The 12133-nt window shown below is 50.1% G+C and overlaps 1 protein-coding gene and 1 long non-coding RNA gene across 16 annotated transcripts in view; one reads left to right on the plus strand and one right to left on the minus strand.

Moving 5' to 3' along the window:
* SLC2A9 (solute carrier family 2 member 9) overlaps nucleotides 1–12133 on the plus strand; it is a 223187-nt gene that overhangs the window by 20274 nt on the left and 190780 nt on the right. For 7 of the 12 annotated variants that reach the window (XM_082728528.1, XM_082728535.1, XM_082728532.1 and 4 more), the window contains one exon: nucleotides 7390–7488. In XM_082728528.1, the coding sequence (XP_082584654.1) occupies nucleotides 7426–7488 (63 nt within the window). In that variant the 5' untranslated portion in view covers nucleotides 7390–7425. The remainder of the gene's footprint in view (nucleotides 1–7389; nucleotides 7489–12133) is intronic. The other 5 variants (XM_082728527.1, XM_082728533.1, XM_082728534.1 and 2 more) reach the window with 1 other exon arrangement.
* LOC309863580 lies at nucleotides 8013–12120 on the minus strand. 4 transcript variants are annotated; one of them, XR_014311119.1, is made up of 5 exons: nucleotides 11881–12111; nucleotides 11256–11422; nucleotides 10254–10466; nucleotides 9371–9566; nucleotides 8013–8098 (listed from the first exon to the last, which is right to left on the minus strand). It is a non-coding gene; the product is annotated as an uncharacterized lncRNA (long non-coding RNA). The 4 variants fall into 4 exon arrangements; XR_014311120.1 differs by lacking the exon at nucleotides 8013–8098 and adding an exon at nucleotides 10914–10999 and having other exon boundaries at nucleotides 8466–9566; nucleotides 11881–12120; XR_014311121.1 differs by lacking the exon at nucleotides 8013–8098 and having other exon boundaries at nucleotides 8466–9566; nucleotides 11256–11459; nucleotides 11881–12118.

Here is a 12133-nt window from a genome sequence, read left to right on the forward strand (position 1 = left end):
ATACCAAGCAAATGTGCTGTAGGCATGCACAGAGAGGCTGTGCATCCAGACTCTGGAAATATGCAGAGAACGTGGGAAGCAGGCAGCAAGAACACCCTTTGGTTAGGAGGTCCCTGACCCCCCACTGCTGGACACTGAGTGCCGTTGCCACCAGACTCTTACAAGAGAATGCTTCCCTTCCTCCGAGGCGCCGGCAGCTCTGGGTCAGACTCAGAGCCCAGTGCTGGTGGGACCCCCTAGCAGTCAGTCTAAGGCGAGCACTCTCACTGGAGCTTTCTGGTGGCTTCTCCAATCGGTTCATCATCAAACATGCATGAAGGACCTACTGTGTGCTGGACTCTGGTCTGGGCACTGGGATGACAGCAGTAATGGGAGAAAAGGTCCCTCCCTGCACCCGCCCATGGGGTTGCATTCTGCTGGGGAGAAAAGACAGGAGCCCCAAAACAAATAGACAAAAAAAGAGAATGTCAGGTATTAAGTATGTTAAAGAAAATAAAAGGTAATGAAAGAGAGAGAAAGAGGGAAGGCAGGAGAGAGAGGAAGAGGGAATGGACAGGGACAAGGAGGAGTCACCAGGGAAGCAGGGAGAGACAGACAGACAGGCAGACAGGCTGACTGATGTAGTGTGGGTTTGGTTTAGTCAGGGAGGTGAGAGAAGGCCTTTCTAAGGAGATGTGTGAGCTAAGATCTGCAGGACAAGAGTAAAGCAGCCCTATAGTGGTTTGGGGATGGATCTCTGGGCAGAAGGAGCAGCAGGTCCGAAGGCCCCAAGATGGCAGAACCTGGGTGTTGTTTGGAAGGAAGGGAGAAGGCTTTGGTGAGGAGTGTGTGCAGTCCAAAGGAGAGAGTGGAGTGAAAAGTTGGAAAGGCAGACATGGGCCTTGTCACCAGGGACCTTCAAGACCTTCTTAAGTCCCGCAGCTGGAACCCAGGCCCGGAGGGGCCAACCCCTTGCTCTTCTTGCATTACTTGGATGAATGACGAGGAGGATCAGACTCTGGGCACAGGGAAGGGCGTGCCAGGACCTGTTCTAGGAAAGTCACCAGGGACTGGAAGCAGAGTGGGTCCTGAGATTGGGTGTTTGTGGAGGATGTCACTCCCGCCCCTGGATGGAGAGCAGCTGCAGAAGGCAGGGGAAGGGAGAGTCAGACAACTGTCTGGAGGCTGTGCAGCAGGAACCGGGGAAAGATGGGCCATCTGCCTGGGGTATAACTGGGAGCCGTGATGGTGAGAGCTGTCATGATTCGAACAGGCAGCAGGAGGGAATCCCAAAGAAGAAAGGAGTCTGCTTTTTCTGTATAGCGCCCAAACATTCTCATCTCCCCCAAAGCAACCCATTAAGTACTGGCTTCCCATTGGCCCCCGCCCCCAGCCTGTGACCACCACTAGTCTGCTTCCAGCCTCTGTGGGTCTGCCTTTTCTGCACATTCCATCCAAATGGAATCACGAGACAGGTGACTGTTGGTGTCTAGGGTTTTCACCTCCACCTAAGGTTTTCGAGGTTCTGCCAGATTGTAAACATGTATCCTGACTTCATTCCTTTCTGAATGAGTAATCCAGGTGTGGATAGACAGCAACTGTGTATCCATTTATTAACTCATGGACATCGGGACTCTTTCTACATTTGAAGTACTGTAAATAGTGCTGCTGCTGGGAGCATACAAGTACAAGTTCTATTTGAACCCTTGTTTTCAAGTCCCTTGGGTGTACACCCAGGAACAGTATTGCTGGGTCCCAAGGTAATTCTATGTGTGCTCTTTGAGAAACCATCAAACTGTTTCCCACCACCGCTGAAGCAGTGGACATCTCCATTGGCAGTGTAGGAGAGCTCTAGTTTCTTCACTCCTCGCCAAGGCCTCTAGATTTACTTATTTATTTGAGACAGTGAGGGTGGAGGGGCAGAGGGAGAGAGAGAAGGAGGAAGCAGACTTCCTGCTGGGCACGGAGCCTAATGTGGGCCTCAGGACCTGAGCAGAAACCAAGAGTCAGACGCTCAACTGACTGAGCCACCCAGGTGCCCCCCCCCCTCGATACTACTTAGTTTAGTTTTTGGTTTTTAGTTGGTAATGTTAAGGTACCTTTGTATATAGCCTAGAATGATCCAGTAGAGAAGGAGAAGTTGATAATGCAGAAGGGAAACGGGATAATTGCTGGAAGAAGACCCCTGAGAAGGTGAGAGGGATGTACCCACAAGACCCACAAGACAGACCCTCCAAAATGAGAAGTCTTTTTGGATGCTATACTGCCAGAAGAGAGAGAGAGAGATACCACCATGACACCATGGTCCTGAGGCTCACTCTGATGTGCATGTCCTTTCTGGTGAGAGGCATCCACCCCCACCCAGAGCAGCAGTGAACAGAGGGTGGGCAGGGGGTGGAATGGGTGGTTTTTCTTTAAGCATCAATTCTCATCCACAAGTCATGGTGCTTTAGGCAAGATGGGTGACCTTGGGAACCCCAGTATGCTTGGCCACAGAATGGAGCTAACAAATCCTTAATGGCTGCTCTTAGGATTAAATGAGGCTGTGTATAACTAGTGCTTAGCACACAGTCGGTGCTTACTAAGTGCAGGTCCCTTCCACTGGCTCATCCTTCTGACTCAGTTGTGAATTACCCGATGGAAGTGATAGATTTACTCTTCTTTGGAGCCTTCTCAGTATCTGGGAATCTGTTAGTTTAGCCACATAGTAGGTGCTCCACAAACACTTGAAAAAGAATAAATAAACAAGAATAAAAATATTGGGGGCGCCTGGGTGGCTCAGTGGGTTAAGCCGCTGCCTTCAGCTCAGGTCATGATCTCAGGGTCCTGGGATCGAGCCTCGCATCGGGCTCTCTGCTCAGCAGGGAGCCTGCTTCCTCCTCTCTCTCTCTGCCTGCCTCTATGCCTACTTGTGATCTCTCTCTGTCAAATAAATAAATAAAATCTTTAAAAAAAAAAAAAAGAATAAAAATATTGATCGACAAAGAGACGCCCCAAACAATAGCAATACCGCATGCTTTCTACACAGCGAGCAATTCCAAGGGCAGTGTCCTGTTTGATCTGTACAACACGACCCTGAGATGAACACTCCCTTATCCCCACTTTGCAGGTAGGTGACTTGTCCCATGTGACGTGGCTGGGGAGTGGCAGGGCTGGGATTCGAGGTCTGACATGAAATCCCAGGCTCTTAGTCATCATGTTACACTATCTATCCAGATGCTGGTAAACCAATGGCTGAATACTCCTGGCATTGCAAATGATCTGCTGTAGCTAAGAGAGAGAGGTTGGGTGACTAACTGGGAAAAGAAAGGGCTGGGCTGGATGACTGTGGAAGCTTTGAAACACTTGGGGGAACAATCACACTGCCCAGGTGTGTCTGTACTTCCTTATGCACAGCTGAAATCACCCTGGGCACAGAAGTATCATCTTGGTGTGCAAGTTGTGTCAGAGGTCAGAGGTTGGTTGCTAAAAACACCTGTGGTAGATGCTTTGCAGGGATCAGGTGATTTCTTCCGCTCCCCAGGCCACCCTTCTGTCAACCTCAAGGCTGGGAGACTGGGATTAGCGATGAGCAGGTTGCCTGGGTGCTCTGAATTGGCACCAAGGGAATTAGATGGGTTTTTCCAGGCTCCCCAGATGGTGCTGTCTCCCAGGACCTAAGCACAGGCCTAAACCAGGCACGGAGTCCCCTTGCCAAGGTAGGTGGGACTCTCAGGAGCCCATCTTCACTTCCCACGCTATCGGCTCTCTCTGTGAACTGGTCAGGAGGCAGCTGTGGGTGCCCTTGATTGACCTTGGATCTTGCCTCACACTGCCCAGCTGTGCTCTTGGACTCCTCGCCTCTCTGTCCCTCGAATCTCTGCACCACTCCAGCCTTCCATTTATCTCAGGGTCCTAAAGGCAGAGTAGGATTTGCACGTGGGCATCTCTTTCGTGTTAGAGGGACAGGTCAGGAGGACATTGTGGCATTCCTAGATTAACAACAACAGCAGTGCCCACAGGTACAACATTTCAGAGTCGATGTCTCCCATGTATTTCTCATTGGGCTGATTGTCTTCCTACATCGGCAGAGTAATGCGAGTAAACCCTTCATCCTGATCCTTTGGGCTTAGGACCAGATCACTGTGCACCCACCTGGGTCCTGCTTTACAGCTGTTCTGTGTCATGTCACTTAACCCTCCCCACTGCCTGGCAGGCCGGTCCCACGCTGGCCACACCCTCAGAGTAGCAAGAAGCCCTCTGACACCCAGGAAGTTCAGCCTAATAATCAGCAGTGGTTTTGAGGGATTACCTGTGCCTTTGACTCTGGTCCAGAACTTGTTGACCCTCACCTGGCACATATTTGATAAGCTGGGTTAGCCCTCAGTAGTCTGCTGTTAATCATTTATCTCTCACAGGTGGAGATAGGCTTCACGGAGTGTGTACAGTAACAGCTGGATGCCGGTTAATCATTAACTCAGCTTGCTTTCACAATTTCGCAGGCTTATATAGGATTATATGTGGAGCTGAGTTATCTAGGAAGCATATGCTCATTGTTCTTTAGACTGTAACAGGCGAGGGAAACTCCAGGAACCAGGTGAGTTATGCTCACAGACACGGATCAATTTTGAGGAGCATTTCAAGAGTCTCTGAGACTCGTCGAGCTGCTGGAATAAGGGAATTGAAAAGTGAAGGATCTGAAATTCAAAATTTGGTGAAGATAAGTGAGAAAATACACATGAAGTGCTCAGCATGGTGTTTAATCAATGTTAACCTAAAAATGTAATTGATTATGATTCTACCTGCTCCGCTCTTGGCCCCTCCCTCTCCTCTCTCTCTGTCTCACAGAGGGCTCTGTTTTCTGCATTCCCTTTCAATATGTTTTAGGGTTAGCTTTAGCTCAATGCCAAAGTCAGCAAAGACCTCACCCTGAAAATTAAGAATAAAGTCATAGCCAAGTATTACTCAATCAAAAACATGGTGGTGGGGGAGTAGGAATTACGTGGCATTTCCTGGTGACAGGCTGTCAGCCAGGGGCTGAACCGTGCAGGAGGCAGCATCTGAAGGCCTTTCCTGGGAGGTGGCCTCCAGCCTGCATGAGCCGGCTTTGGGAGGATAGACTCACCTGTGCTGTTGGACAGATGTCAGCAGCACCTTTTCTTTGCCTCTGTCCGTCCTTCCACCTAACACAGGCTTGCGAGCCATGCTGTGACTTGAAGCTGTCTGGGCTCAGATCCACCCTCTGCAACAGGCTGGGTGGGTAAGGATATTTCTCCAAGGCTTGTTTGATTTCCAGCATGGCTGGGCATCGCCGTTGACACAGTGGTGCCCAAGAAACTTTCCTTATCAGTAGCAGAGGTGGTTTTCTAAATATTTAATCCTAGGTACAGCCGAGGGTGCGAGGTCATCATATGGCTAGGAGCAGAGCCCTGGTGTACCCTTAGGGTGGGCATTAACCCTGTGGCTGCTGGGCTGGGGCAGATGGGCCCCCTGGGTCCGGTGATGGTTATCAAAGGCGCAATTTGAACTTGTAAGTGGCACGGCCACACCCATGGACCCTGGCAGAGGGTGAGGTTACAACAGCAGCACTTTCCCTATTTTTACTGCAGATTGAGAAGACAGGGGGCTAGTGGTTTTAGAACCTCATGCCCAAGATGTCTAGTTATACTGTGTTCTATTTATTCTTTATTCGAGTTCAGCCTTCGAGAATTATTTTGAAGCAGTTTAGGGTTCCCTACTCATACACCAGATGGTTCCCACTCCTTTTTTCTTGTAACCAGTTCTAAGACACCATCTTAGAATGGCATTCCATGAGGACCCTGACAAATGAATGACCGGTCTATGCTCCACAGAGACCATTTGCTGGGCGTCCGGTGATGGTGGTGACCATTTAGCATTTACCATGTGCTTCATATACACGGACTCATTTGATCTTCACAGAAGCCCTGTGACATATGTCCTGTTGTTTTTCTTCACTTGACATATAAAGAAACAGAGATACAGAGAGGTTAAGCAACTTGCCCCAGGTCACACAGCTAGAGAGCAGGAGTTTGAACCCGTCGTCCTATCAGAACTAAATATTCTCCCAGAATTGTTTTTGTTTGTTTGTTTGTTTTATGTCTACCTGACACCTTAAAGACTTAACTAAAATTTTTTAAATTTAAAGTAATTTTTTAAAATTTACTTTTCTAGTTATAGAAGTGGGTTTGTGTGCATGCGTGTTTGCGTGTGTATCAAAAATTGGAAAAACTTAGGAAAACAAACCAGAATAAAATGGGCTAAAATATCATGACCAAGTAGGAACTTCTGTTCTGTTTTGCTACTTCCACGGCATCTATTTTCACTTCACATAAATATGTGATGCGTCCTTTGCTCATTTGGGCCGCCCAGGCTCCTGCTTCTACTCCACCTTGGGCTGGGCCAGGCCAGTCCCCCCACCCTCCCCAGGCTCTGGGAGCCTTCTGTATGCTCTTCCCAAATGGACTTTTCTAGAATGGAAGCACCATGAGAGCAGGGTGAAGTCTGTCATGCTCTTACGTAGGTTTTAGGAGCTTAACGAATAATCATGGAATAAATAACTTAATGTCTCAACACTTAAAAAATCTTAATTTTGTATAAAAAAAACACACGGGCATAGTTTAAGTCCTTATATCACGTAATAGCATGGATTTGTTACTATGTACATCTACTTTTAAGGCGAATCTACTTTTATAGATCTTCCTTTGTCAAGTAAGATTTACCCATGACGTTACTTTTTTAACATCGTTTTAAAATGCAACATGAGTTTCCGTATGTGGATGTACCATAACTTCTTTAAACGTTCCTGTTAGGTGTGTTTTTCTATAGTGAGGCCCATTTGTTAAGAATCACAGGCTGAAATCTGTGCTTGTTCTTTATTACTGCTTTTGGATAACTTTTTATAAAGGGAGTGGTTGGGCCAAAGGGCCTCTATATTTTTTATGGCTCTAGAAACTTATTTCCAAACTCCAGAAAAGCTGCACATTTTTCTACTTCTGTCTTGCCTATGATTTCGGTTACGATTTTGGTGGCTGTTTCCAATTTGACAGGGAAGGTTGGCACTTGGTTTTAATGAACGCCACTTTTATTTTCATGTCTTGGGGACAGAATTTTGGTGTTTCTAAGATCTTCCCCACCATAAGAATGACCATCTGGTTGAGAATGTTCTGGGGAGGGGCCAGTATTTAATAGGCAACACAGCAAGTGGGGGAAACACAGATGTCGTTCATCCTGCAGATGGAGACACTGAGCCATGAGAAGCGCGCAAGATGCCTTGGTCCCCAGGGGAGCTTGGCACTAACATCCTATGTCCTCAGCAGGTAACCCTCCCCCCACACTTGGGGGCCATCTCCCCTAATTACCCATTGGTGACAGCAAGTATCTAATGACTTCTTCCTTTTTTTCTCTTCTTAGGAACAAGGAAATCCCCCAAAATCTGAAAAATACACCATGAAGTGCAGTGAAAAGGACTCAGCAGATTCCAAAGACAGTGATTTGGTGGGAAAGAAATTGGTCAGTCCTGGTTTCCTTTTCTCTCCCTGTTCTGGTGATGCTGGGGCCGTCCCTCCTGGCCCCCTCGCTGCTCCCAGGGAGATGTAGGTGGAGGCGAGGTCAGGTGGAGAGGACAGAGTCGGGGACAGGAGCAGAGGTGTGTGGGAAGTTGCCATGTGAACAGGAAAGCGTGTACTACTAGGAACGGGCCACTGATCATATTGTATTTTGGTTGATGGTGACTGTACAGTCTGCTGGTGTCTTTTGGGACATGGCGAGGTGGTTTCCACTCCAGAGGTCATTTCACAAACCAGGGGACACTGCTGTGTGAGAGTGATGATGTCTCAGTCCTTGAGGATATACTGAAACCCATCCCCCCCACACCACAAGGCCCAGTCCTCCTGCCGCAGAGAGGCTCTCCCTCCTCAAGGATCTTTGCACCTTCTTTCAAACCAGACTCCAAAACCAAAGCCAGACAGCATCTGTGCTACATGGGGCCTTTACCCAGCTCTCTTCTTTGCTTCTCTTGGCCACACCACGGCTCAGGCAGGGATGAAGCGGCTTGTTCAAGGCTGTATACCTGGTTTGAGGGGGAGTGGTCTTGAACCCTGGTCCCTTTGTGCCTCGTCTCCTGTGATAGTGGCAGAAGCAACCAGGACTCAGAAGAAAATACGTCCAGATTTTTAATAAACCTTATTTAGCCGGACAAAGAGCCACACAGGTGTATTTATCAAACTGCCAGGGAAGTGTGGCACTGGCAGGTGGAGAGTGACTGTCCCCACCTCCAGGTGTGAAACAGAGGCCTAGGGAGGGCCCAGCTACCCCCACAGGTCCTCCAGGGACGTGGCAGAGTCACGTTAGATAAAGGGCCATTCCCTCCAAGTATGTACTCATGTGAGGTGGGGTCAAGGCTTTCCTGTCTAGGCATTTGGTGTCATGTAGGAAGTGGTACAATCATCTCAGTCATTCTGTTCAAACGACAGTCCATGAAAAAACTCCTCCTTCTTTCCCTTTCCTGGCCTTTCCTGGCAGAGAATTTTCATCTTGTCCAAGCAGACTTTCTAGCTTCAGGACATCATGCAGAGGACAGAGAGTCTGAGTTCAGTTCCAGAAAATATCTACTTGGCCCCTTCCCTGAGTGAGGTGGGAAGAAAACTGGGAATCCAAAGAGGCTCAGGACACTGGATTAGCCCACTCAGGCCTCCAGGACCTCACCACAGGCTGGGGGCTTAAACAAGAGCGATACACTTTCTCACGGCCCTGGAGGCTGGAGTCTGAGGTCAAGGATGTTGGCAGGGTTGATTCCTTCGGGGCCCCTGTCCTTGCGTATTGACGGCCATGTTCTCCCCACATCCTTTCAGGGACTTTCTTCTATATGTGTTTGTGTCCCAAGCTCTTCTTATAAAGACTCCTGTAATCTCGGATTAGGGTCTATCCTAGTTACCTCATTTTACCTCACTCTCCTCTTTAAAGACCCTGCCCCCCAATACATTCGCCTTCTGAGGGGCTGGGGGTGAACAGTTCACCTGATGAATTCGGGCAGGGGGACACAGTTCACCTCACAAGAGACACAGACAGCGTCTGCCCTTGGTGAGCCCCGGGCCAGAGGGAAAGGCACACATGAGGACTGACGCTTGTAAACAAGGATGGACACGGCCAGTGTAGCTGTGAGCAGCACACGGAATACGGAGGGACAGAGAGAGGCCCAGCGGAGTTTCGAGGGGAGCTGCTAAGAGAGCAGAGCGCCGACAGATGAGCAAAGTTATGGGTAGTCAGAGGACAAGCCTGAGCAAGGGCCAGGAGAAGCTGGCAGGATTGGGTACTCGATAAATAATGGTGGATGAGTGTGTGCTTGCAGGAATCAGCGTCAGACGAGGTTGATCGGGCCCCAGCCCCAGCATACCTGAAAGCGTCTGTCTAATGGTCATATCCTTGATAGGGTTAATTTCCCCAACGTGATGCTGTGGGCTGAGCAAATCTGGGAATGGCACCAGGTCTCCCAAACGTCACCTCCTCCTGTGCATCCGCCTAGCCCCTCCTCCGATGGCTGCCGGAGGACTGGTGACATCATGGGTGTGAACACATTTGGAACACACGTTCTGTGAAGGGCAGGACAGGGGTGCTCGGGTTATGGGAAATCCTGGTTAGCGGCCGTGGGGTCTAGGGAGGTGCACTGCATCATGTTTGCCCCCAAGAGACCCATCTCGAGCACTGGAACAGGTCTTAGAAATTGTCCGGTGACATCAACTTGGCCCAGACCTCCCCATTTACCGTGGAGGACAACTAATTTCCTATAGGGACCCAGATCTTTCTACGCAGAGCAGGTAGGATGGTACTTGGTTAGAAAACAGTGAGAAAAGAGTGAGAGCGTTGGGGTCCGGATAGAGCATGTTATCTGGGGACAAAGTGGTTTCAGTACTAATGAGTATTCATCATAGCCTTGCTGTAAGCCAGCTGCTGTTTTAGCTTCCACAGTCAGGCAGGCTTTTCGAGTATAAACTCACGGAATCTTCCACAAGTCTATGAGGTCGACACTGTTATGCCCATGTTACAGACAGGGACACTGTCCCACAGGGAGGCTGAGGGACCTGTGCCCGGGCTCACCAATCCTAAGTGGTTGAACAGAGGCTCAAACCCAGACAATGCGCCACTCGTGTCTGGGTTTTAGGCCGCTAAGTTGTGGCAACAGGAAGGGACAGCTCCTGTCACCTTCACCAAGGTTTCCCAGAAAGTAGGGCTATTCGTTTTGTCACCCTGGAAAGCCCCGGGAATTGGAGATCGCTCACCTGTCTCAAGGAAGGCCGTGCAGTTAAGGTGAAGGCCGCTCTCTGAGGAGTGGGAGGCTGGCCTGGAACTTGAGCTGCTCTGCTCTCAGGTGTGTGACTTGGGACCTGGCTGCTCGCCTCTGGGTTGGTTTCGGGGACAGGCTGAGGAGAGAAGTTATGGATGGCCAACTCCACCAATAAGAGGACCTCTTCAGGCCAAGCACCGCCTCCAGGCTGCGGGACCAAAAGGGAAAGTGAAGTCTGTGCAGGTCCAGTCTTAGGATTGAGGACAGTGCCTGGTGCAGGCTCAGACGACTGGTCTCCTTCCAGCCCTGGGATCTGGATCTCCTCTGGCTGCTGGCCTGGGATGGAGCTGAGAGTCAGCAGGTCTTGAATCAGGGAGGCTGAGGCAGGAGAGGTGTACTGGGATCTCTCTGACAGGGTGCTTGAGGCCACACTGGGATCCCACTGCTGGTCTGCAGACAGGCTGTGCTTGGCGGGCAGGGCCTTTGATGCTTGCTGACTCTGGAAGCCTCCCAGACACCAGAGGACCCCCCCCTTCACACCCAACTGTAGTTGTGTATTTGTGTTGACCTCCTGGGGCCTGGGGCCTACTGAGTTTTCAACCTCAATGGGAAAGCATAGAACAATTTTAAATGTCGAGGGTTGGGGGGCCATCACCTGATTCAGTTGGAGTTTTAGCGAGATCAGGCGAGACCCCCTGTTAGCGATGAGGAAGGCGGGGAGAACACGCAGAAGGGTCCGAGCTAAGATGCGGAGGAGGAAACGAGAATGAACATGAAGCCCCCATCAGGACAGCACAGTGTGCGTCCCCCAAGACACGGGTAGGCAGCTGGCCCACCCCTTCCCCGCCCCTCTGACACCTCAGGACCCAGTCATGCTCAATTACTCTGCTTCCCCCCCCCCTCCCCCCCGTACCCCAGGGCATCTATGCCTGTGGGTTTTGGCTCATGTTCTCCCAACCCCCACCCTTCCTCTGCCTGCATATTCCCCCTGGCTTACTCAGGAATCACCTCTTCCAGAGAGTCTTCAATGATCCAGCTGATCCACGGAACCTAGTTTGCTTGCTTTTTGTCTTTTGGTGGACTTGATGCCTCCCTCTGGCCCTCCAGGTGTTCTTCGTTCCCCAAACATGCCTTTGCCAGCTGGCCTCAGTTTCTGCCTTCTGGCTGTGGGAGCAAATGGCCAAGGCAGGCTGTCCCAAACCTGTCATGATAAAAGGTCCTTCTCTGACATCTGGGGCAAATTGGGAACGTGATAAATTAATTCTTGTGATGTCGAGTATGCATGGAGGGGTCTTGCCTCTTTCATCCTTTCCCTGAACCAGCGCAGGTTGGGGGAGAAAGAGGTCTTCCCTGAGCCAACGCTGAGTGAACAGGACAGAGTAATGACCAAGGGGAAGATCCCTTTTCTTCCAGACCCAGAGCCTCCCCATCTGTTGGAGAACAGCAGGGCAGTCATGCCCACATCCAGCACGATGCATTTTCTATCTGAGCCTCAGAATTACTACCAGACAGACTGTTCAAGCAGGATCAGTCTTCTGTTTTACACTCGTAAACGCTGTAGCTCAGAGAAGCAGAGTGACTTGGCTAAGGACACAGTTAGAGGGACAGGGTTGAGACCTCACCAGGCTTCCACTGCCACCAGCGATGTTCTTTTCTGTACTTCTGGGGAGGTACACTGGCTTCATGCCCAGTGCTCTCTCGCTGCACGTGATTGGGAGGGAAAATTAAAGGTGCCAAAAGAAAAATCCATGCCCTCGGTGGTGATCCCTGAGAAGGCAAGTTTCCCTTCCAGGACTCTTGGATTGCTGCTATGACTGGGAACGGGGGAAAGCCCACGGTGCCCGTTTCCTGTTCAGACAAGACAGACTGTCGCAT

Source organism: Mustela nivalis (genome assembly GCF_964662115.1).
Source record: "Mustela nivalis genome assembly, chromosome: 4".
Taxonomy (NCBI): Eukaryota; Metazoa; Chordata; class Mammalia; order Carnivora; family Mustelidae; genus Mustela; species Mustela nivalis.